At 41.5% G+C, this 27,059-nt stretch overlaps 1 protein-coding gene across 1 annotated transcript in view; it reads left to right on the top strand.

Annotated features, from left to right (window-relative positions):
* LOC117510137 (cell cycle checkpoint protein RAD17-like) overlaps positions 1-10,145 on the top strand; it is a 91,364-nt gene extending 81,219 nt beyond the window's left edge. The window contains exons 15-17 of the mRNA XM_034169750.1: positions 944-1,064; positions 4,331-4,388; positions 9,595-10,145. Of these exons, the coding sequence (XP_034025641.1) occupies positions 944-1,064; positions 4,331-4,388; positions 9,595-9,778 (363 nt within the window). The 3' untranslated portion in view covers positions 9,779-10,145. The remainder of the gene's footprint in view (positions 1-943; positions 1,065-4,330; positions 4,389-9,594) is intronic.
* The last annotated feature ends 16,914 nt before the right edge of the window (positions 10,146-27,059 follow it).

Genomic DNA, 27,059 nt, shown 5'->3' with positions numbered 1-27,059 from the left:
ACCTCGCTCTTCCATTGGCCGGTCAGGCTCGAGTTGACGCCCCTCGGGATCCATGACGCTGGCCGAGAAATCCTGTTGTGAAGGTGTCGTGACACGGACCCACAACAGGGGGCGTTAATGAAGGGACAATGAAATAGCCAAAAAGTAACAATTTAATGTTGTGAAGGTGCACAACGTAGTACAGCTGAGTACAAATAGGCGGAATATCAATTTGACACCAGGTGACGTGTGGCAGGCTCGAAGATAGGAGACGTCCGGTGCGAGAAGAGCCGGATCCCACACAGCTTCCACCACCAACGGATCTGAAGAACACCGGAGCCGCCAAGCCCTGCGCCCCAGGTGGCCACTGTCTTCAGCAGTCAGACCCGGTACTGCTGGTAGAGAACAGAAACAGTTCTTGGATGAGTGTGAGTTCGGACACTCAGTAATCCCACAGTCTGTATACAGTTAGGAGGGAGAACCTCCACCTCCAATCACACACTCGTGCAGCTCCCGAGATAACCGCTTATCTGGGTGGGGTGGGAGGCGAAGCCGTCGCAGTCCACACCTAACGACAACTCAGCAGACAGGGTATCCGTCCCAGGAAAACAGCTGCAAAAAGAGATCAGACTAATGCTTGAATTAAGGTTCAGCAGAGAATTAATTACCTGTATGGTAGAAGATTTCTCGGCGAGGAGGTGGAGTTGCAGTCCGGCCTTTATAGTGGTGGTGATGGGTGACAGCTGGTGTTGATAGATGACAGCTGTCACCTCCAGCGGCTCCGATGCCCTCTTGAGCTTGGAGCTCGCACTCCAAGCAGGGCGCCATCTGGTGGTGGTGGGCCAGCAGTACCTCCTCTTCAGCGGTCCACACAACAACCTCTGTGGAATGATGCCCATATAGAGTGGTCTTGTTGTTATGTACCTCTGTGAAGTGGTGCCCATATTTGTTTTTGTTTTTTCAGCACCGTGAGAACTGCCTGGCCGCACAGAACCTTTTCTCCAGTTTCTGTCTCTCGCCGCTCAGCCTCCAGACTGAATTGGTACCCTACCTGGACAAGCTCAGCATGCCCATGAGGAACCAAGGTCTCACACACACACACACACACACAAGGGCACAATTTAGAACTAGAAATTGGGGGGGACAAAGTGCGAGGCCCACAGGGCTGAAGCCCATAGGCCGGGGGTCTGGGTCCGCTTTAGGCCCCCAGAAGCCAACAGTTTCTAGATAAGCTCAGATGCATTCTGAGCATCCAGAACAGTAATTTTAATGTTTTGAGAAGACCATAGTGGACACCATTTGACTTATGCAATTTTAAACTGTGAATATAAGTACTTTATTCTGAGAATAGCCAGCATTGATTTTATTAACATCCTGGTGTAAATAAGGTATCACCACATGTGTAGACCTCAAAAAGAATGATATGTTGAGTTTTCATTAAAACAACTGCAATGTGGTAAAATGTATTCATAAATATGAAAGAACAGGCTCTTAATAATTATTAACTATCGCATACTGTATTTTTTTTCTCAAGATTTGTTTTTGCATAAGTTTGAAGAAACAACAGATCATAAGTTTAGGATAAATTACTTATCATGAATTTAATTTTCGAAGTGGCACTAATGACAACACTCATACTGAACATAATTTTGCATAGACTGATTTTGGAGATCAAGCAATAATTGCAGATGGGCTTTCTGAGGTCCAGATAGCTTTTCTGATTTCCTTTTCTAACTTTCAGAATTTAGTAAATTAGCATATGGTTAATTGATACTTATGTGTAGACACTAGTCCCTAGAGGCAACTATTTTTGGTTTCAAATCTGGGCAAATGCAGTCCCAGAAAATTCTGAATGTGACAGACAAGAAACAGGTGTTGTAAACAAGTCAATGCTGCTAAAAATACAAACTTGCAGAAACAAAGATACTATTCTGACATGGTTTTGCACATAAGACTGACATAGCATGTTTCAAGTACACACATATATGTCAGAAGGTGGGGGGGACATACCATATTCTGTCCCCCCTGGTTGAAAAGGTGGGGCGGACATGTCCTCCCTATCCCCCACCAAATTGCGCCCATGCGCGCACGCACGCACACACACACAAAACACAGTGACTCTTACATTTACTTTGACTTCTTTTTTTTATTACAGACGGTATGAAACATAGCTGTAATTCTTAAAAGGTTAAAGTGATATTTTTGTTCAGCCCCTTGGCTTAAAGATGAAAATCTACACAACCAGAACATGTTGATTTTCATTTCAAATCCATTGTGGTGGTGAAAAGTAAAAAATATTAAGTCCTTATTGTCCCTGAGGTCTGTCGGGCCGGTGCTTATCCTTGGCTTCTCGTGGTTGTGATGCCAGCCCATTGCAGGTTAATTCCCCAGCCCAGGTTGGTACCTGTTTTATCGGTGGGTGGACTGAGACAATGCAGTTTAATTGCTTGTACTCAGTTTTATGTCAACTATTTTTGTGTTTATATTCCATTATTAAATTCTACCCTTTAAATATGATTTTTTGTACTTATTTAATTTTTATTAAACCATAAGTCACTTTCATCACATATCAGTATTGTGCTATTTCAAAGTGACCCATCTTCAGTGCTCTTACTGAGGGGAAGGAGGTTGCCAAAATGTCACGATACATGACCCCATCCATCCTCCCTTCAATACGTGCAGTCGTCCTGTCCCCTTTGCAAAAATGATCACACCAATGTTTCACAGTTGGGATGGCATTCTTGGGGTTGTTCACATCCTTTAAACACGGCAAGTGGAGTTGATACCAAAAAGCTCTATTTTGGTCTCATCTGACCACATGAACTTCTCCTATGTTGCTCAGTTATCAAATACTTATTTGTCTCACTGTACCTTGAAAGTGTCATCTCTGATTTCACTTCCATTGTGTTCACACACAGAGCCATGCAGTAGAACTCCACCGTGTGGTGCTTTGTTGTCTCCACAGGAAAAAGATGTTCCTTTCCAGCCTTCTTTGGACGTCTCTCGGTAGCTTAACTTATCTTAGTCATCATTTTAGCGCAGCTTGGCCGATAACACAAAACATCTGGAAGCTGACCCACATCACGGTTCTCCTGTTAACAGCGATCACTTGTTTTATGACTGTCTGACTCTTGATCACAGAAGCGGATTTGTCAGCGAGACTCCCGCATGTAGCATCTTATCTTACCTTAGCTTAGCGCAACACCACAGCACAAACCATAAACATGGTAGATTCCATTTCGGCAGAGGCAACACGGTTTGTTAGAGTTCACAAAAGGGAAGGATAAAGTCTGTGGTTAGATCCGTTTACAACCATTCTCACACTGTGGTCGGCTTCACTTCTGCTCTATTCCAGAGGGACTCCTTAAAAAAAACATCTTGCTCACCCTCCTCAAAATATTATCTTTGGCGCTTTGCTTGATCAAAATTTTTCAGAAACTGTAAGGCACATCCACGTGGACATCATTTGAGAAATTCAGACGGTTTTCGGTGAAAATTTTAACAGCTGATGAGAGATTAAGGAGTGTTACTATCGCTTTAAGGACAGCCCACGGCGCCGAGCTGAAAACTTCCAAATTTAAGCCTCTGTTGACCCAGGACGTCGTGAGAGAACAGAGAAGTTTCAGAAGAGGTCGGGATCAGCAGTTTATCCGGACATTCCACTGTTAAAGGAGATTTTTTCTAATGAAAGACGTGCGGACGGATTCGCGCATCGAAGTGTTTTCAACATCCAAGGTTTGGCAGAAAATGATTAATCCACTACAAAATATAGTCCAGCACACAGAGCAGGTGCAGTTGTGTGCGCAAGAGGAGGTGCCGCTCCAAAAATAGCCTCTCAGGTCCTGCGAAGGTGCCAGGCACACAGATAATGGACTTTTTGCAGACTCGTAAAAAAGCACCACGCAAATGCCTCTAAGCCGTCGCAGTAACTCGAACACAAACTGCGCCACACTGTTGTTGCTAAATTTTGAACATCTTGAAACTAGCGCCACGCTCAGAGAGGAGCCTCGTTAACTGAAGATATTGCCTCTAAGAGCCACTCTGAGCCACTATAATGTCACGATAGCTCATGAAACAAAAACAAAAAAACAGGGTGCGTGGCTCCTTCTTCACTCCTTCACTCGGTGGGACCGAGGCTTAACTAAGCAGGTGATGAACGAGTTTGAGGTGTTGGGTAGAAATGAGACATCGTCCACCTTTAAGACGTGACACCATCATATGAAAGGCTTTTTGACCACAGAGGATGTGTTGATTTGGTGCAGTCAGATCAATGTCTGCAGGATGTTGCTTGTTTTCTTAGTTTGTCATGTTATGAAGAGACGTTAATGTTGGTGATCCTCTCTGTCTGCAGCTCAGATAGCCTTCATCCAGGATGTGAGCCAGCTGTCATTCAGGAGGTTTCCTGCCAGGTACAGTACATTTTCTATCACATTTGAATTCTTCTTTTTCAGATCTTCCATCTCATCTCATCCTGTCCTGTGGATCTTCTGTTAGACTAACAGCATACATACATGTCACTGAAGGAAATGTGTCCTAGGTACTGCTAGTCAAAAGTCATCTCATTTTTAGGTTTATACTACAAATAGATTTCCCTGCAAAAGGGGTAAAAATAAAATGTGGGTGGGGGGCACAGCCAATTTTTCTTGCCAACTCTCAGCAGCAGTTATATAGCTTTCAATTTATGGATGAATTCTGTTTTTTAAGCCAAAAAAAAAAAATCCTTTTCTGACTCCCCTGCCTGACATACCTGGCCTCTGTTGAAATAAAAGGAATGTGGATTTGAAAGTATCCTGTTATGATATACTTTTAATGCAGAAATAATGATCCTAAGTCTCACATAAAAAGCGCCTGACATCTGTGGTTTTGTGACTCTGTGTGTGTGTGTGTGTGTGTGTGTGTGTGTGTGTGTGTGTGTGTGTGTGTGTGTGTGTGTGTGTGTGTGTGTGTGTGTGGTGTGTGTGTGTGTGTGTGTGTGTGTGTGTGTGTCCGTCCGTCCGTCCGTCCGTCCATCCGTAGCAGTTCGCATGGTCTTCTGTGTGCATAAGCTGCTGCCTCACTTAATGGAAAAACTGAAATACCTGCTTCTTAAACATGATCCAGTATGTAAATGAACTGGAAAACAAGTTATATTGGTACAGATAATTGCATTAAAAAGCTCACACTTGAGCCATTCTCTCTTGTTAACGTTAGCATTACCATGGCACTGTGTAAAAGATGACACTCATGTTCAACACGTGAATGATTAAATCCATCACGAATCACTGGTTTAAGGTGCTCGCCCACGTTGGTCACATCGTAAGCCACAGTTTGAAAATAAACATTGCACTTATACAGTAGTGTTCAGAATAATAGTAGTGCTATGTGACTAAAAAGATTAATCCAGGTTTTGAGTATATTTCTTATTGCTACATGGGAAACAAGTCAGTAGATTCTCACAAATCCAACAAGACCAAGCATTCATGATATGCACACTCTTAAGGCTATGAAATTGGGCTATTAGTAAAAAAAAAAAGTAGAAAAGGGTGTGTTCACAATAGTAGTAGCATCTGCTGTTGATGCTACAAACTCAAAACTATTATTATGTGCCGACGCGGGTTGAGGAGCGGACCTGCGTCTGACTGAACCCAGCGCTAAATAACCAGAAAGCGGTTCCAAAAACAAAACATTTATTTCCCTTTCGTGCAATAATTGTGTACAACATAAAAATGCATTTGTCTGGCGGAGTGAAGGACGGCGCGCTCTCCAGCGCCCAAAGGTATCGAAGCCCGGCGCTTCTGGACTCAAGTTCACCGCCAAACACCCCCCAGGTGGACAAGACAAACTGACTCTGTGAAGGATAGAAGAGGTGAGGTAAGTCAACAGCTACAACTAATATCCTTCAAAGGCACACACTATCAGCAACACATTCAGGTCTGAATTTAAGCTTTATGTAAATGAGCAGCTTCTCACAACAGGTGGAGGATCATCAGTCCGCACGCCACAGCCGTGAGAAGCGAGCTGCACAATTCTCATCAATGTTCAAATATACTGCGTAACGAAATACCAAATTACTATTAACACTTATTCAGACAATTAATCACCTCTGATGTGTGCTGACAACATGTGTCCCTCACCCGTCCTCCTTCACAGGCACGATGTGTCAAACCCAGGCGCGGTCCTCAGCGTCTCACAAACGAACGTCACAAGGTCGAGTTCCCGGCAATTCTGCTTGAATCACTCATGGCTTAAATGCAGAACGCCATCTCATTATCTGCTTCAGCTGAAAGTCTTTAAGTTTACACGTGAGCATCATCCACAGGTGCTGCAAATCATGCTGATGAGGGTGAAGGATTCTTCTGTCAGCACCTTCTCCACAGACAAAAACCAGTTTGCATACCACCTGGAGAGCAAAGAAAAGAAAACAACACAAAAACATCCAGCCAAACCCCCCAACACACAACAATTATGTTCAAACTGCTTTTTTTTAGCAATCCTGTGAATCACTAAACTAGTATTTAGTTGTATAACCACAGTTTTTCATGATTTCTTTACATCTGCGAGGCATTAATTTTGTTGGTTTGGAACCAAGATTTTGCTTGTTTACTAGTGTGCTTGGGGTCATTGTCTTGTTGAAACACCCATTTCAAGGGCATGTCCTCTTCAGCATAAGGCAACATTACCTCTTCAAGTATTTTGACATATCCAAACTGATCCATGATACCTGGTATGCGATACACATTATGCATAGATTCAGGTCATTCTGTTGTGGATTTAATACAGCAAGTTATTATGTATAAGGCTGTGTATTTGTGTCTCCCCAAGTGTAATTTACAGGTGTTCAAATCTAATTTAAAATTTTTGATTCACTGTGCCCTGGACACTAATTCACAGGGCACAGTGAATCAGTTTAGAATATAATGACAAAACACATGATTATGAAGATTTCTTCAAAGTTATTAAATATATTGTGATGCTAACAACAAACAACAAACTACAATCCAGCAAACCAGCTATGTAATGTGTAAGTGTCTTATATAGTGATATAAGTCCTTTAGAAACTATGATAAATACAACTGTCATAATTTCTGTTCAAACATGAAAAGAGTTGTTTATTTACACAAATAAAAGAAATAATTCATGGAAAAATAAATGTATAAGCTTCAACAAGTAATATTTGTCATCCACTTGATACTGGGGTTTCGTAAATCACTTTCTAGATTGATTCACTGTGCCCCGGGTGCATGTGACACACGAGTCATGTTATCAAATAGCTGATAGTCTGGAGAAGACATAACACATGCTCATCAGTTGGACGGGGTAGTGTTCGAACTAATAACAATTTTTTGGGCCACCTTTCCTCTGTTGTGAGAAATAAATACAAAGACACTGACATCCACAAAATTTACTTTTGATGGGAAAAAAAATTACTTCAGTTGCCATTTAGTTTTACCCTTAATGTATCCATAAACAAAACACTAATTAAAAAAGGGGATGTCTTTATGCATAAAAATATGGCATAACTGCTGCAAATATATGTAGTTTTGCAGATATAACTACTGATTTCACTGTGCCCCTTGATTCACCGTGCCCTGGTTTCCCCTACTTACCGTTACGTAAGGCGCATTCTTTGGCTCTCTTGTTCGACAGCACATTTGGTTTTAAGGTGGTAGAACACACAGCTAATATTACCTCTCTTTGCAGTCGCTGTCACCCAGCATATTTTGCAGCCAGGTTTTGTTGCGCCGGTCCTGGTCTGAGTCATTTAGCGTTGAGTATGTGCTGACACCGAGTCCTTATCTGGTATTTTTTTTACATTTGCACAGAGCAAAATTAAAGTCAGTCCATTGTACAGTATATGCTTGTCACTTCAACAGTTCGGTCATGAATTAAGGGAAAAAAAACACCTTTAATCCAAGCTGCTTCTAAATGTTTATATTATTTATTAATTATTTATTTCAATTAAGCAAATAGATTTTTTCATGTCTCATCAATTCCACTTAGTGCAGAAATGTAAATGTAAGGCAAGGACACTCAGCTTAATAGTGACTGAATGATGTTTTAGTGGTTAGAAATACATTTATGTCTTTATTATTATTGTCTGCCAAGGGCATAATAAAATCATCTGTGTTTATTTATTCATTTGCCTGTCTGTCTGTTAGCAGGTTTACCTCAAAACTACTTCACAAATTCTCACCAAATTTGCACCACACATGCATATTATGCCATGGAAGATGTGGATCCGGATTTGGATTCTAGATGAAGTTTAATTTTAGAGCCTTTGAAGGATTACTTCAAAACTACTTCACAGATTCTAACCAAATTTGCACCACAGATAGATATTAGGGCATGGAATACTCCACTGAATTTTAGAGGTGATCCAGTGTCACCGACTGAATGCTCCCCCTAAAAATTGGTCCACTGGTCCACTTTTAAAACCTGCTCCATGGCTGTGGCTCTGTCATGAAGCAACAGCTGTCACAGCTCTTTGGTCCACTCGCTCCACGCTTATAAAATCAGGTAGAGACAACACACACACTTATTTGATGACTTAAAAATTCCTTGATCTTGTTATTTTTTTCCAAACAAAGCCTCATGGTTTTCAGTTTTGATGTGAGTCATCAACAAATGCTATCACAGTTGGCCAGTAATCAAAATCCCTACCCTAAGGCAAACTTACATAATTTATATTTTCAACAGTTTATACTGTCCACTCCTACCACAAAGTCAAGGTAAGTAAACCTTTCCTCACTGAAAAAGGCACCCGGTTGCTGTATTACACAGCCCGATCCAACATCCAGTCTATTCAAGAATTACATAGGGCACGAGCTGGAACTTCACACTGAAGAATGCCTGAAATCACTAAAGTTCTTGGTAAGGTTAGATCTTACTGGTGTGAAGCACCTTGAGGCAGGCAGCATTGTTGTGATTTGGCACTATACAAATAAAATAAATTGAAATTAAAGCAAAGTCAAGATCGTGGCATCACTTGCCATGACTGCGATGGGAAGAAGGGGAGGTGATGGTCTAGTGGTTAAAGTATTGGCCTTGAGACCAGAGGATCCTCGGTTCAAATCCCAGCCTATACAGAAAATCACTAAGGGCCCTTGGGCAAGGTCCTTAATCCCCTTGTTGCTCCAGTGTGTAGTGAGCACCTTGTATGGCGGTGAGAATGTGAGGCATTATTTGTAAAGCGCTTTGAGCGTCTGATGCAGATGGCTCTGTCAAATGCCTTGTTGCCAACTCTCAGTGCCATCACAGCACCAGTTTACCAGCTGCCTTTACATCCTTAAGGCGTGCACAGTGACTCCTGTGAGCCCTCAGAGATGAAACAACTCAGGTGACTCCAGTGCAATCCCTGGCAGCTTTCAGGATCTTGTCACAAAAGATTTCCCAATTTCCATTTAGGTCATGTGCCATGTTTGTGAGTCCTCCACATGGACTCACACAAGTGAGACTCCTTATGGAAGCTATGACGGTCCCTCTGTGGCCAAATTCACAAACTAACATGGTCTGTGACCACTGCACCACAGAGGACGTCCCTTTATGACATTTTATTAGCTACACCTGTGTCTGTCTGGCTGTACGTTGCTCTGCGTTTGTTTCCTTAATTATCCGTTTGTATTCTCATCCGTCCAGGTTAAAACTAGACGTGCTGATGGATAAAGACCCGGGCTTCCTGGAGGCAGACAGTGAGGATGATGACGATGCTGGTCAGGGGGGGACTGTGGATGGTCTGCCCACCAGTCAGCCCCAACCAGTCACAAACCAAGTCCAAAGGGATGAGGAGGAGATGCTGATTGAGGACTACATCAGTGACTGAGCTAGGGATGTCACTGAAACACAAAGCTTCAAGTTTAGGGATCATAGCAGCATTTTCTATTAAAGCCAGACCAAGTCGTGGTTTTTTTTCACATGTCTTTTTCCTCCTCTGGAGGGTTGCTGATGATCTTATTAGTTATTGTGTTTCATTTGCTGTGTCCTCTTTGAAGCTTTGGTAGAGAACTGTGAAAGCTGTGACTCCTGAAGTACATTCTCATTGACTTTCAACAGTATTTATTAAAGTGAGAATTCTTTCCTGTTTCTGAGCCTTCAGCTGATTAAATGCTGTTGTTTTTGTACAGTTTGCTGCAGTCATATTGATTGCTTATTTAACAGACATGTTGAAATAAAATGTGTGTTCCGCTGATGATGGGGGCTGTTGCTGCACTTCCTGCTCCGCACCCTGTAATCCAATATTTACTTAACATCTGTTCCCTCTGGTGACGCCAGTGTAGTCTGCAACACTTCCACAATAACGTGCTTCAGCATTTTGAAAAAAAAAAGCTATTCAGGATTTAATTCCACTCCTCGCAGAGCTGCAGAGTCTTCCATTAACAAAAAGTTTGAATTGTTACATTCTTTGCAGGATTGTTCAAAAATTGTTTTTTCACCAGACAACACACACACATACACACACAGAGTAAAAATAGTGGATTTTTTCCAAATGTCCTAAATTTCTTTTCAGTGTTCTGTTGATTGAATCCAGTGTAATTTTCATTTTGGAGGATGACTTTATTTTGAAGTTATTGACCAGAAGCACTTTGTGTTATCACACATCGATGTTGGTGAGGGAGGTGCTGTGTGTGTGTGTGTGTGTGTGTGTGTGTGTGTGTGTGTGTGTGGTGTGTGTGTGTGTGTGTGTGTGTGTGTGTGTGTGTGTGTGTGTGTGTGTGTGTGTGTGTGTGTGTGTGTGTGGTGTGTGTGTGTGCGCAGGCGTGCAGGCGACAGACTAACAGTCTGCCTGTTATGAGGACGTGGCCTCGTTTCTTCAAACTTTCCGGTAAGAATTTGTTCTCAGTCATCTCAGACAGACATATTTTGGTTTAGTTGGCTTTTTGTCTACTGATGTTGTAAATGTTGTGGTGGTTCTGTAAACACACTGAACAGATATGTGCATAAATGATTGAACACATGTTCCTGAGTGACGAAAGCTGGTACTACAGCTGTTTGTTGTTTTTTGTGATTGACAACTCAAGTGTTAACGTTAAAACTAAAATTGTAACAAAAGTGCATGCTTGTGCACTTACAGTTGTATGTAAAAGTTTGGTCACCCCTGATGAGTTCCATGATTTTCCTTTATAAATCACTCATTGTTTGGATCAGCAATTATAGTTAAATATATCATATAGCAGACAAACAAAGTGATATTTGAGAAGTGAAATGAAGTTTCTAGGATTTACAGAAAGTGTGCAATAATTCTTGAAACAAAATTAGACAGGTGCATAAATTTGGGCACCCCAACAGGAAAAATACATCAATATTTTAGTACAACCCCAATTCCAATGAAGCTGGGACAGTGGTATATTACCTCTGTGTTACATCACCTTTCCTTCTAACAACACTCAGTAAGCATTTGGGAACTGAGGGACACTAATTGTTGAGGTTTTGTAGGTGGAATTCTTCCTATTCTCACTTGATGTACGACTTATTTGTTCAACAGTCCGGGGTCTCTGTTGGTTTTTGTTGTATTCTTCATAATGCGCCACACATTTTTAATGGGCGACAGGTCTGAACTGCAGGCAGGCCAGCCTAGTACCCGCAGTCTTACTACAAAGCCACGCTGTTGTAACACGTGTATGTGAATGTGACTTGGCATTGTCTTGCTGAAATAAGCATGGACGTCCCTGAAAAAGACGTTGCTTGAATGGCAGCATGTGTCGCTCCAAAACCTGGATGTACCTTTCAGCATTGATGGTGCCATGACAGATGTGTAAGGTTGCCCATGCCATGGGCACTAACACAACCCCCATACCGTCACCAATGCTGGCTTTTCGCTTTGCGTTGTAGAGTTTAACTTGCACTTGTAGATGTAGCGACGAACTGTGTTAACTGACAATGGTTTTCTGAGTGTTCCTGAGCCCACGCGGTAAGATCCTTTACGCAGTGATGTCGGTTTTTAATGCGGTGCCGTCTGAGGGATCAAAGGTCAAGGGCATCCAGTGGTGGTTTTCGGCCCTGCTGTTTATGTGTAGAAAGTTCTTGTCAGGCCGGACCCAGAGCGGCTGGACCCACAATGCAACTCCCAGACTAGGCTTTGGTGGAAGAAGAAATCATGGTCTTTATTCCAGGCCTTGTTTCGGTACACATGTGGTCAGCTGAAGTGTAGCAGAAGTACCACAATGATTAGGCAGAGAGGACACAAGCAAACACTAACATCTGGAATGAGGCAAGAGGCATGGCCGAAGATACAGAGCAGAATTCGGAACACAGCAAACAAAACTCAGAACTGTGAAAGGCGCTGGAAAGTGTACTAAGACAACAATCTGGCAGGGAAGTGAAGGGGCTGTGAGGTTTAAATGCAGGTGGACTAATCAGGATATGGATGAGGAACAGATGGCATTAACAAGGTGCACCTGAGGAAAATAGTAGAAAGGGGCACGGCTAGTGAACAAGATTATAAATGGCGGATTGTGAGGAGGGGATTGCACAGAGGGAGTGATGTAATAGACAAAGACACATGAACTGTGCCAAGAGTGTGAGTGGAAGATACAAGGCAGGTGCAGTGAACACAATCAAACATGAGTGAGGGACGAAGACATGATGGCAGGTGCAGGGGTGTGGAGTGGAAACATGTCAATGAGGAAAAACCAGACAGAGCTAAAACGGGAATCGAGGGCAGAATATGATACAACAAACCAGGCATGCATGAGAACTGAGAGAAAATAAACACTAAGACAAAACTAAAACGGAACTGAGTAAGAAAACAAAGTGGCTAAACAAACTTTAAATAAAAGAGAGACCGCGATTAACACAACCTCAACCTGACACTATAGCACAACAGATAATATAACAAATGAGAAGAACAAAATAAAACACAAACTGGCTCAACAAAAATGAGAATGGAACTGGACAATGGCTAAAGTATAAAAGTGACAAAGAAACAAGTGGCAAAGCAAAATAGAACATAGAATAAACACATGATGAAAATAAACAACTATAAATCAAAGCGGGAACAGAAGACGCGGCAAAGAAAGGGGCAAAAAAGTGATCAAAATCTTCTGATTATATTATGGACCGTAGATGATGGAATCCCTAAATTCCTTGCAATTGAACATTGAGAAACATTGTTCTTAAACTGTGGACTATTTTTCACACAGTTGTTCACAGAGTGGTGATCCCTCTCCCCATCTTTGCTTGTGAATGGCTGAGCCTTTTGGGGGGATGCTCCTTTTATACCCAATCATGACACTCACAATTGGTGTTCCCAAATGCTTGAGTGTTGTTAGAAGCAAAGGTGACGTTTACACAGTTGTAAACATACCACTGTCCCAGCTTTTTTGAAACGTGTTGCAGGCATTGTATTCAACTTGAATATAGGTTGAAGAAGGATTTGCAAATCATTGTATTCTGTTTTTATTTACATTTACACAACATCCCACCTTCATTGGAATTGGGGTTGTAAATCCTCCTTTTGCAGAAATAATAGAAATAACTCTTCCTATAGCTTCAATGAGAGTCTGGATTCTGGTTGAAGATATTTTGGACCATTCTTTACAAAACATCTCAGGTTTGTTGTTTCGAGCATGGACAGCCTGCTTAAAATCACACCACAGATTTTAAATAATATTCAGATTCTGGGGACTGAGCTGAGCATTCCAGAATGGCTGTTGTTCTCTGCATGAATGCCTTAGGTAGTACATTTTGAGTAGTGTTTAGGATTGTTGTCTTGTTGAAAGATCCAGCCCCGACTCAACTTCACTTCATTACGATTCATGAACATTGTTCTCAAGAATCTGCTGATATTGACTGGAATCCCACGTGACCCTCAACTTTAACAAGATCTCAGTACCTGCAACACCGGCCACAAGCATGATGGAACCACCTCCAAATTTGACTGTAGGTAGCAAGTGTTTTTCTTGGAATGCTGTGTGTTCTTTTTTCAGCCATGCACACACCCCTTATGTCCAAATAACTCCATTTTAGGTTTCATCAGTCCACAGCACCCTTATTCCAAATGAAGCTGGCTTGTCCAAATGTGCTTTAGCATACTCAAGCGACTCTGTTATGGCAATGCACGGACAAGAAACGGTCCTCTGAATAAGCATATACAGCATCTCTTTGTGCAAAGTGCACTGTATAGTGAATGATGCACAGAGGACATATGCAGCAAGATCATGTTGTAGGTCTTTGGAGCAGGTCTGTGGGTTGGACTATGACTGCTCTCACCATCCCTTTGCTTCAGCTTATCTAAGATTTTTCTTGGCCTGCCACTTTGGGCCTTCACTAATACTGTGACTGCGGTCTTCCATTTCCTCACTATGTTCCTACAGTGGAACTGACAGCTGAAATCTCTGCGATAGCTTTTTGTATCCCTTCCCCTAAACCATGATGTTGAACAGTCTTTGTTTCCAGTTTATTAGAGAGTTGTTTAGAGGGTCCCCATGTTGCCATCTTTAGAAGAGATGCAAAGAGGGGAAGAAACATTTGCAAATGGCCACCTTAAATTCCCTTTCTCATGATTGGATTCAAGGGTTAGTGAGCTTACCAAACCAATTTTGTGTTCCAGTAATTAGTGCTAAATGTATTCAAAGCAATAAAATGACAAGGGTGCCCAAATTTATGCACCTGCCTAATTTTGTTTAAATAATTATTGCACATTTTCTGCAAATACTGGAAACTTCATTTCACTTCTCAAATATCAGTGTGTCTGCTATTTGGTGTATTTAAGTGAAATTTCTGATCCAGACAACCAATGATTTACAAAGGAAAATCATGAAAATCATCAGGAGTTCCCAAACTTTTGCATACAACTGTCGCTACCTCCACTGGTGACATTGAATTGTTTTCATGTGTGTGGATCTAAAAAGTGCAGTACTTAGCCTAATTTGCATTGCTGAATGCAACCTTGAACTTGTGCAAGGTCTTCGTAATGTATAATCTGCAGTAGCATGTGTGATTGTGATTCATCAAGATTAAGTTCTTACATATATAGACTGATTTTAGATAGTCAGCCAGAATTAAAAAAACAAATGCACCCATTGTCGAATTTACCCAAGGTCTTTAATAATGCTGCAGTAAGTCGAGTAAAATTTTATAAAACTAAAATAATTAAAATGTAAATGCAAAAATCTAGTGCTCTTCAAAGGCAATTAAGGCCAAGAAAGTTTAAAAAATACCTCAAACTATGACTGTTAATCTTGTAAAAAGATAAGTGAATAAAAAAGGTATCAGAGTCCTGATGAAGACTGGTGAGTTGAAATGTGTTGGCAATTAGCCTTTTGTTCATTTTGTTAAAGTGTTTTGGTTGTTATTTTTTTAACTTTTAAATCGGAGTGCTTCTGAATTTTTTAGACTGGCCTTTTATTCATTTATCTTTTTACAAGCTGTATTGTCAGTGTTTTGGATATTTTTATTCAAGGTTTTAATGAGACAACCTTCTTTACAAGTGGATTTTGACTAATTGCAAATTAAATGATGCTAATTAGAAAAATTACTGCAGTTGCAATGTTGTGAACCAGTACTATGAAAATTAGCCAAACAAAAATCCTGACTGTAGTGATAATTTTCAGGTTGCCCAATCTGGCTACTAGACTACATACGGTTATGTAGTCTGCGGTTACGGTTGCAGATAGTGTTGTACTTGATATGAGTCCAGTCACTTACACGGACTCATCTCAAGTAAATATGTTCCAATGCTAAAATAACCTCAGCTGTGTGAGTATGTAATCAATGAAAGAGTGTGTAGAAAAAATGTGACCCTATTGACCCCTTAGGGCCCCTTCACATATTGTGCGAATTTGGTCGAATTGCGCGTTAAGTGCGCATGAAGCAGGAATCGTATGCAAACCGTGTAATTTTGTAGCTGTTTCCAACTCCTCGTACATCTGTTGCTACAACTATTTGCGCACACCAGCGGCTGAAAGACAGAGTGTGCGCTGTGCGAGCCCATTGAACCCTCTTGCAGCAGGTATCGGCCAAATTCCAGGTGACACGCATGAACATCTAACATCGCTTGCATGGCACTTAGAAAATATATGGCCATTCGCACTCTTGGCACAACAGTCTCCAGATAATCACTGTCCTACTCGCAGTGAAATTTGTCTCAGTGCCCCACGAGTGTGGCTTTGGTGTGTGCGCTGAACTGACAGGAGTTGTGGCAATTGATGTTTGCAAATTTATTAAAAATAAATAATAAAAAACCTAAGCAATCACATGTACATAAGTCATGGGTTAAATTTCCGTCATTTGGAAAATTTAACGTGTCATGCGTGTTTTGGGGCTGCACATTTCTGTCATTTTCATGAAAATAGCTTATTAAATATCACATATTACACTTTAGTCAGGCCTTTAAAATACACTCAACAAAAATATAAACGCAACACTTTTGGTTTTGCTCCCATTTTGTATGAGATGAACTCAAAAATCTAAAACTTATTCCACATACACAATATCACCATTTCCCTCAAATATTGTTCACAAACCAGTCTAAATCTGTGATAGTGAGCACTTCTCCTTTGCTGAGATAAGTCATACCAAGATGCTGATTAGACACCATGATTAGTGCACAGGTGTGCCTTAGACTGTCCACAATAAAAGGCCACTCTGAAAGGTGCAGTTTTGTTTTATTTGGGGGGGGGAACCAGTCAGTATCTGGTGTGACCACCATTTGCCTCATGCAGTGCAACACATCTCCTTCGCATAGAGTTGAAGAGAACACCTCCCAACGTGCCAGACGCCAGCGAATGTGAGCATTTGCCCACTCAAGTCGGTTACGACGACGGAGTCAGGTCGAGACCCCGATGAGGATGACGAGCATGCAGATGAGCTTCCCTGAGACGGTTTCTGACAGTTTGTGCAGAAATTCTTTGGTTATGCAAACCGATTGTTCAGCAGCTGTCCGAGTGGCTGGTCTCAGACGATCTTGGAGGTGAACATGCTGGATGTGGAGGTCCTGGGCTGGTGTGGTTACACGTGGTCTGCGGTTGTGAGGCTGGTTGGATGTACTGCCAAATTCTCTGAAACGCCTTTGGAGACGGCTAATGGTAGAGACATGAACATTCAATACACAGCACAGCTCTGGTTGACATTCCTGCTGTCAGCATGCCAACTGCACGCTCCCTCAAATCTTGCGACATCTGTGGCATTGTGCTGTGTGATAAAACTGCACCTTTCAGAGTGGCCTTTTATTGTGGGCAGTCTAAGGCACACCTGTGCACTAATCATGGTGTCTAATCAGCATCTTGATATGGCACACCTGTGAGGTGGGATGGATTATCTCAGCAAAGGAGAAGTGCTCACTATCACAGATTTAGACTGGACAATATTTGAGGGAAATGGTGATAGTGTATGTGGAAAAAGTTTTAGATCTTGAGTTCATCTCATACAAAATGGGAGCAAAACCAAAAGTGTTGCGTTTATATTTTTGTTGAGTATACTTTTGTGGACTCTTGCTGTAATATGTTGTCAGTGGTTGAGATAGTTGCTATAGGCATCTAAAAATGCTCATAATGAGGTGAAACCTGATGGAAATCTCTGTGGGGTGTCGGTGACGTATGTACGAGGTCTGTCCATAAAGTATAGGTCCTTTTTATTTTTTTCAAAAACTATATGGATTTCATTCATATGTTTTACGTCAGACATGCTTGAACCCTTGTGCGCATGCATGAGTTTTTCCACGCCTGTCGGTGACGTCATTTGCCTGTGAGCACTCCTTGTGGGAGGAGTCGTCCAGCCCCTCGTCGGAATTCCTTTGTCTGAGAAGTTGCTGAGAGACTGGCGCTTTGTTTGATCAAAATTTTTTCTAAACCTGTGAGACACATCGAAGTGGACATGGTTCGAAAAATTAAGCTGGTTTTCAGTGAAAATTTTAACGGCTGATGAGAGATTTTGAGGTGATACTGTTGCTTTAAGGACTTCCCACGGTGCGAGACGTCGCGCAGCGCTCTCAGGCGGCGTCATCAGCCGTTTCAAGCTGAAAACCTCCACATTTCAGGCTCTATTGATCCAGGATGTCGTGAGAGAACAGAGAAGTTTCAGAAGAAGTCGGTTTCAGCATTTTATCCGGATATTCCACTGTTAAAGGAGATTTTTTTAATGAAAGACGTGCGGACGGGTCCGCGCGGCGGCTGCAACCTCTGTTGGAAGCCTTAAGGACAAGTTGGAACATGTCCAGCTGTTAAACAATTTCTCATATACTCACTCCACTGAAAGCCATCAAAAGCCGCCTGGATTTTACAAATGGTTATCAACACGGAGGTGTTTTTCCTGTGCCATCGCGCCGGCTGCGTCCCGGCGCGGACCCGTCCGCACGTCTTTCATTAAAAAAATCTCCTTTAACAGAGGAATATCCGGATAAAATGCTGAAACCGACTTCTTCTGAAACTTCTCTGTTCTCTCACCACGTTCTGGATCAATAGAGCCTGAAATGTGGAGGTTTTCAGCTTGAAACAGGCTGATGACGCCGCCTGAGAGCGCTGAGCGACGTCTCGCACCGTGGGAAGTCCTTAAAGCGACAGTATCACCTCAAAATCTCTCATCAGCCGTTAAAATTTTCACTGAAAACCAGCTTAATTTTTCGAACCATGTCCACTTCGATGTGTCTCACAGGTTTACAAAAAAATTTGATCAAACAAAGCGCCAGTCTCTCAGCAACTTCTCAGACAAAGGATTCCGACGAGGGGCTGGACGACTCCTCCCACAAGGAGTGCTCACAGGTGAATGACGTCACCGACAGGCGTGGAAAAACTCACGCATGCGCACGAGGGTTCAAGCATGTCTGACGTAAAACATATGAATGAAATCCATATAGTTTTTGAAAAAAATAAAAAGGACCTATACTTTATGGACAGACCTCATATGTGCAAAATAAAACAAAACACTACTCCAGGTATCTTTTTGACAAGAATATAATATATAAGAATATAACATCATAACTTTATTACAAGCTTAAACGTTGATGTTGCATGATAAAGGCCTTTTAATAACTCACTTCAAGAAATAATGGCAAAACTCACAGTAAGTAAAATAAAAAACAAACAAACAACAACAACAAAAACTATTACTAAAATAATCGTTAGTTGCAGCCCAAGTTTGTTTTACGAGTGAGAGCATTTTACTGATTAAATGTGAATACACCAGTTTTGAATTTCTCAGTGCGCATGCGTTTTCAAAACGGGTTACAGTGTTACTTTGTGCACAGCAAAACAACGTTGTCAGTTGCTTTAGGCCCTAGTTTTGTATTTTATTGACTGTATAATCAGTGACACAGCACCCATTTGGTGCATTCACTGGATTAGAACAGATCAAAATACTACAGAAGACAAAGAATTTTACTTGACAGTTTGAAGTGAGTTTTCTTTGTTTCAGTGGGCTTCATACCCTTAAAATTCACCAGAATATACAAAATTTAACTTGCTCTTTTAAAAAACTTGTGAGGGAAATCCCCCAGACCCCCATAGTCAATACTGTGTTTTACTTCACAGATTGAAGTGAGTTTTATTTTGTTTTAGAGGGCTTCATACCTGTTAAAATTCACCAGAATACACGAAATTTGACTTGGTCTTTAAAAAATGTTCTAGGGGAGCACCTCCAGACCGCCCAGAATCAAGACTACACCCCACCCCACCACCCTTTTATGTACCTTTATGTTCAAATTTTGCATTCTTTTTATGCTTTGGCTCTCTCTCTCCTTAGACGCTATTTAGAATAGATTTGTATGCTGTATAATGTATTTATTGAGGATAAAACAGTGTGCCCCCCCCTACGCTACATTGTAGGGAATTGCTGGCATTGATTTTTGCCAGGAAAAAATTTCAGTCAGGTGAAAATTTATTGCTTTAACCCATGACATAAGTATTCACAGCCTTTGCCATGAAGCTCAAAATTGAGCTCAGGTGCATCCTCTTCCCACTGATCATCCTTGAGATGTTTCTACAGTTTAATTGGAGTCCAACTGGAGTACATTCAGTTGATTGGACATGATTTGGAAACGCACACACCTGTCTACATATAAGGTCCCACAGTTGACAGTGCATGTCATTATACAAACCAAGTCTGAAGTCAAAGAATTGTCCATACACCTCTGAGACAGGGTTGTCTCAAGGAACAAATCTGGGAAGGGTCCAGAAACATTTCTACTGGTTTGAAGGTCCCAATGAGTATGATGGAAGATATTCAAATCCACCAGGGCTCTTCCTAGAGCTGGCCACCCATCTAAACTGAGCATTCGAGATAGAAGTACCTTAGTCAGGGAGGTGACCAAGAACCCAATGTTCACTCTGTCAGAGCTCCAGCATTCCTCTGTGGAGAGAAGAACCTTCCAGAAGGAAAACTCTCTGCAGCAATCCACCAATCAGGCCTGTGTAGTAGAGTGGACAGACGAAAGCCACTCCTTAGTAAAATGCACATGGCAGCCCCCTGGAGTTTGCCAATAGGCACCTGAAGGACTCTCAGACCATGAGAAACAAAATTCGCTGGTGTCATGAGACAAAGATTGAACTTTCTGGTGTGAATGCCATGTGTCATGTTTGGAGGAAACCAGGCACCATCCCTGCAGTGAAGCATGGTTGCAGCATCATGCTGTCGGGATGTTTTTCAGCGGGAGGAACTGGGAGACTAGTCAGGATTGATGTGTGAGATTAACACAGCAATGTACAGAGACATCCTGGATGAAGACCTGCTTCAGAACACTCTTGACCTCAGACTGGGGCGATGGTTTTCTTTCAGCAGGAGAATGACCCGAAGCAGACAGTCAAGATATCAAAGGATTGTCTTCAGGACAACTCTGTGAAGGTTCTTGAGTGGCCCAACCAACACCATCCTAAAGGACTCGTCCCATCCTGGCCAGTATCTTTTTGAACTACTGCCATTGGGCAGATGGTACAGAGCCATTAAAGGTCCCTGCCATGCCATGACGTTTTTACATATTCTTGAAGAATAAAAAAAGCTTTTTCCACATGTTGTCTTTGTTTTTTTTTTTACCATAAAATTACACTGAACAGACACAGACATATCAGAAACGTCCTCATCTTCTTCAAAAACAATCGATATGTCACTTAAATCTTCGCTATAATCGCGCACTCTGCCTTCGCTGTCCGTGTCTGCCGTACAGGTAAACAGAGCCACGCCGCGACACATTTACTCGAATGACGTCACATCTGTCGCAGCGAAAAAGTAGGTCAACTCGGAGGCGGTAAATTCAAATTCTCAGATGGGTAACGAAACGTCTAAATCCTTGTTCAGTGTAATTTTATGGTAAAAAAACAAGACAACATGTGGAAAAAGCTTTTTTTATTCATGTAAAAACATCATGGCGTGGCAGGGACCCCAAGTACAAATACATTGAAAAACTGTTTCTACCCAACCGCTGTTCGAGCTTGAACAGATGTCACTGAACCAAATAACCATCTCACATGCCACATTTGCAATGAGTGCAATATTTGTTTATGTGCAATATCCACTGCCACTGAAATATCCACAGTTTTGTACATACTTCTCTTTTTTTAATATGCAGTCGCTTTTTTGCAACTATGTTCTTATATATTTTTTCTTTTTTAATTTGCGCTCTGTACATACCTCTTTCATTCGGTTAAATTTTGTCTTTATTTCTTCTCCAGACCTTTCAAGTCTGCATGTGGTTTACTCAGGTTTGTATTTGCACTGAAAAGCTGCACCTTACCTTTCATTGTACGTTACAATGACAATAAATCAGTATCTGTTACTTGAGGCTGTAATTGCTGTCAAAGGTGCATCAACAAAGTATTGAGCAAAGGCTGTGAATACTTCCGTACGTGTGAATTCTTAGTTTTTTATTTTTGATAAATTTGTAAACATTTCAAAAAACTTTTTTCATGTTGTCTTTATGGGGTATTGTGTGTAGAATTTTGAGGGGAAAAAGGAATTTACTCCATTTTGGAATGAGGCTGTAACATAACAAATGTGGAAAGTGTTGTGAATACTTTTCGAATGCACAGATGGTAGACAGCAGCCTGTAACAGAGTTGTTTTGGTGGCTTCCCTCGCTAGTCTCCTTACATGGTTACACTGTTTTGACTGCTGCCTACTCCAGAGAGACTCATCATACTGTTTGCATTCAACAGAGTCGGAGACAAAACGTACCCGTTGAACACGAGAAGTCACTGGGAAGAAGTCGGAGATTTTGCACCTACTCCACACAGCATTTGTAGTACCTGTGTATAGGCTCTGTAAGATGCTTGTTAGGGATCCTACAAATGTCCCACAGAGCAGTGGAACTTGCTGTCAATATTCAAATTTGTGTTTTTGAGTAGTCTTAGATCTATGATGGGGTTGACATACAGCTTCTTGAGTGTGAATCAGACTGCTCCAGGTGTTGTGCAGCAAGTAACTTTAACAGAATCCTGTTATCAATTATCTGTGCCAGTGTCCTTCTCAGCACAGAGAAAATTGTAATATCACTATTGTGGTTGGAGTCGAGGTGATCAGCTGTTCTTTTCCAGAAAAGGATGAAAAGTTCTTCAGTAGGAATGATACCTTTCTCCCAGATTGAAACAAAAATGTTTGAAATGTGAAGAGAACAGCATCTTGCCCCACCTCAAGGAGTTCTGTAACACTGAAAGCACAAACTGAGACTCAGGTCAGTCCATCGCAGGGCCACATGTAGGCAGACAAATTCATTCGCACTTGCACCACACACCTATGGTCAATTTAGAATTCCCATTTCACCTAACCTGAATGTCTTTGGAAGTGGGAGGAAGCTGGAGTACCTGGAGGGAACCCACTGAACACGGGGAGAACATGCAAACTCCACACAGAAAGGATCATGTGTGAGGTGATCCCACAAACCTTTTGCTGTGAGGCAACAGTGTTAACCACAACATTTGCGTGCATATCCATGAGGAATACGGAGTCTGAGGGCACTGGGTTTAATAATTTAGAGATGGAGAATGGGCCAACAAGGAACAAGTTTCTTATACTCCCCACTCAGAGAGAGAGAGAGATTGTGGGTTTTACACCACACTGTATTGGATGGTGAATCTGCGCTTGTTGGCCAACTAATGATACTGAGTCAAAGTCTGACAGAGCAACATGCACCTTCTTCCAAGTGAGGTGACAATGGTGGGTCAAGGCTCACTGAAATTATATTTTGAAGATTGTCACTCTTAAAGCAGACTTTTCATGAATGTAATGCACAAGTCTATATGACCTGATGCAGATGCAGGAAGCCAGAGAGGGCGGTGGCCTTGAAGACGACATGGTGGAGGGAGACCTAGGTGCTGGGATGGAAGGCAGAATGGAACCTAGCTTCACCAGGAAAAAAACCGCTGCACTGCTGAGTCCACAGGAAGCTTGTTGTTTGGAGCCAAACTCCTGTGGAACAGCAGCATAGCAGGTGAAGCACATTGGACACCTGGAATAAATTCTTTATTCCAGCATTCCACCGAGAAGCAATACAGTGCAACCTGGAATCTGGTGCAAACAGGTAAGATCACCCACGTTCACAAAGGTTAGACTTCCTTAACATACTTGCACACAATCAGTGATCTGTTATGACTGACATCACAGATTTCTCCGTATCAGGAGTGAGGGGCAATCATTAGTGCTGTGGGTTGCCATATTGGCCATATTACAGAACTGCTGTGGGTCTTAATTGCCAATGACTTATAGACAGACCTGCAGTCCATCCTTAATTCTCCAAAGTAACTATCAACAGTGTTTTCCACACCCTTAGCCTGGACCTGGCTGTAGGATACTCAGCAGTGGGGGACCTGTGTGCAGATTCCTCCTGATGAAAATACACCATGTAACCGAGTGGCACTCCCTCATGATGCATCTAATAGTCCTTGGAGAGATCTAGTACCAAAGACATACATTTGTTTAAGTGTAATCGAGGCCAGCATGAGATGCTGTGTAAAAACATGCTATAGCGCATATCTAGAGCCCATTGGTTTTGGCCTTGTGGTTAGATTGCCTACCTCTCAAATCGCAGACTGTGAGTTCAAGTCGAGAGTGGGACAACGTGACGCAGGTTACATTAGCTCACTGCTTAATACTCAGGTTCAGCTCTTACAACAATACAGCAAAACTCAAAATACAGCAAGCATCATGTCTTGGACTGTGATACTCCTTGAAATAGACTCGGATGACTATGCACCTCTGTCTAGTGGTGCCATGAATCCATAAGCTGTACTCAGACCTTTGACTTGCATAAGCTGATCTTCCATAGACATTATAATGCCACTGCTGAGGTAAGTGGATGCAGACTCCAAGATGTTAATAGCCTTAGTTTCAATCCAGGACAGTCTCAGACCTAGACACACTGACGACATACTCAGCTCCCACCAAAATCATAGCATCATCTGCAAATTCAAGGTCAGTGAACCTTATTCATCAACAAAGGCACCCAAGTCACTGGACTCCACAACTGTTGTCGACTGCGAGTTCAAGCAAGCATTGAACAGAAGACTCAGAACACATCCCTGATGGGTCCCAGAATTTATGGGAAGAGGTCAAAGACCAAGTTAATAGGCTAGCTATGATGCCCAGCAATGTTTTTGGGATTCCATAAATACTCATCATGTCCTACAGTGACGTTTGATTGACCAATAACATGTAGGCTGCACAGGAGAAAGGCTGAAAGGGGTTAGAATGTTCTCAATTGTTGGCTAATTGGGTATGAAACCACACAGCTGCGGACATACAGCAGTCAACATTGCTGGATCTTATTGAGAATGACCTTATTCGACACTCAGAATTATTACAATCCACAGCATTACACTATCCATTAGTAAGACACAAGAATACCTTTCTGTTAACTAGTATTATTTCTGTCTCCAAGAAATACTTAAATGTTGAGTGCAATACCAGTACAACATCTCCACCAACCTGAAATTTTTCAGCTGTGATACCGTAGATCTCTGCATCTGTTCCTGTCTTAAGCTACAGTGCATCTGGAAAGTATTCACAGCACTTCAACTTTTTACTGCCTTATTCCACAATGGATGAAATACATTTTTTCCTTAAAATTATACACACAATACCCCATAATAACAATGTGAAAAGTTTTTTTTTGTTTTAGATTTTGAAGATTATTAAAATAATAATAAAAAAAGAAATCACATTACATAAGTATTCATGGAATTTGCCATGAAGCTCAAAATTGAGCTCAGGTACATCCTGTTTCCACTGATCATTCTTGGGGTGTTTTTACATCTTAATTAGTGTCCACCTGGGGTAAATTCAGTTGATTGGACATGATTTGGAAAAGCACACACCTGTCTACACATAAGCTCCCACAGTTGACAGTGCATGTCAGAGTACAAACCCAGCTTAAAGTCAAAGGTATTGTCTGTAGACCTCCAAGACAGGATTGTCTCAATACACAAATCTGGAGAAGGGTACAAAAATGTTTCTGCTGCTTTGAAGGTCCCACTGAGCACAGTGGCCTCCAATCATCCATAAATAGATGTAAGACATTTGTAAGAGACCACCAGGACTCTTCCAAGAGCTGGCCAACCATCTAAAATGAGTGATCGGGGAGAAGAGCCTTAGTCAGGGAGGTGACCAAGAACCTGATGGGTCACTCTGTGAGAGCTCCAGCATTTCTCTGTGGAGAAAGGAGAACCTTCCAGAAGGACAACCATCTCTGCAGCAATCCACCAATCAGGCCTGTATGGTAGAGTGGACAGACGGAAGCCACTCCTTAGTGAAAGGCACATGGCAGCACCATGGAGTTTGCCAAAAGACGCCTGTAGCACTCTCAGACCAGGCAGCATCATGCTGTGGGGATGTTTTTCAGCTGCAGGAAGAGTCAGGATTGAGGGAAAGATGGATGCAGCAATGTAAAGAGACAACCTGGATGAAAACCTGCTCCAAAGAGCTCTTGATCTCAAACTGGGGTGACGGTTCATCTTTCAGCAGGACAATGACCCTAAGCACACAGCCAAAATTTAAAGGATTGGCTTCGGGACAACTTTGTGAATGTCCTTGAGTGGCTCAGCCAGAGCCCAGACCTGAATCCGACTAAACATCTCTGGAGAGATCTGAAAATAGTTGTGTACTGACACTCCCCATCCAACCTGATGGAGCTTGAGTGGTGCTGCAAAGAGGAATGGACAAAACTGCTCAAAGATAGGTGCACCAAGCTTGTGGCATCATATTCAAGAAGACTTGAGGGCGTAATTGCTGCCAAAGGTGCATCAACAAAGTCTTGAACAAAGGGTGTGAATACTTATGTGCATGTGATTTCTTAGTTTTCTTATTTTTAATTAATAAAAAAAAACTTTTTTGTGTTGTCATTTATCGGGTGTTGTTAGTAGAATTTTGAGAGAAAAAAAGGAATTTACTCCATTTTGGAATAAGGCTGTAAAATAACAAAATGTGGAATAAGTGAAGCACTGTGAATACTTTCTGGATGTACCGTACATACATACAAATTTTGTTATTGTGTGAACTAAGGACACTTTCACCTCAGAAGAGCATTCTAATAGCTGCTACATGTGGTGAGATCACAGAGCTGAGTAATTTTTTGTTTTCAGTCATGCATCATAAAAAAACTTTTACTTGTTCCCTTCATTCAGGAATTGTCGTGTGCTGTATGACTGGGCCATTCATTTTTGTCTAGAAAAATAATCTTGTCAAACATTCTTTAGATAAGAAAAAGTCTTATTTTGATAAAATATATCTCACTTTTTTTCCAGCTAATATCAAGCTGTATTAACCAGTAACAAGAAAAGGGAATGGATTTTAAATTATCCATGCAAAGGAACAAGGTTGTTTTCCTTATTTTAAGACAGACACTAATCTTAAAATAAGAAATCTGTCTAGTTTTAAGGCACATTTTGATTATTCACTGCCTAGACATTTTGCAATTTTTGAGAATTCTAACCAAGTAATTTTTTCTTATGTCATTGGCATATATATATAATATATATATATATATTATATATATATATATATATATATATATGTATTGCTTAATACAAGACATTTTGGCAAGATTTCAGATTATTTGTCTTATTTTGAGAGGGACAGTTTTTACAGTGTGGTTAATGTCTCATTCTGGCTGATCAACGTTATGCTGCTCTACTTACTACTCTTAACCACACTGTAAAAACTGTCCCTCTCAAAATAAGACAAATAATCTGA

Source organism: Thalassophryne amazonica, chromosome 5, assembly GCF_902500255.1.
Source record: "Thalassophryne amazonica chromosome 5, fThaAma1.1, whole genome shotgun sequence".
Classification (NCBI taxonomy): Eukaryota; Metazoa; Chordata; class Actinopteri; order Batrachoidiformes; family Batrachoididae; genus Thalassophryne; species Thalassophryne amazonica.
The sequence above is the reverse complement of the archived record's forward strand: the minus strand, read 5'-3'. Positions and strand labels throughout refer to the sequence as shown.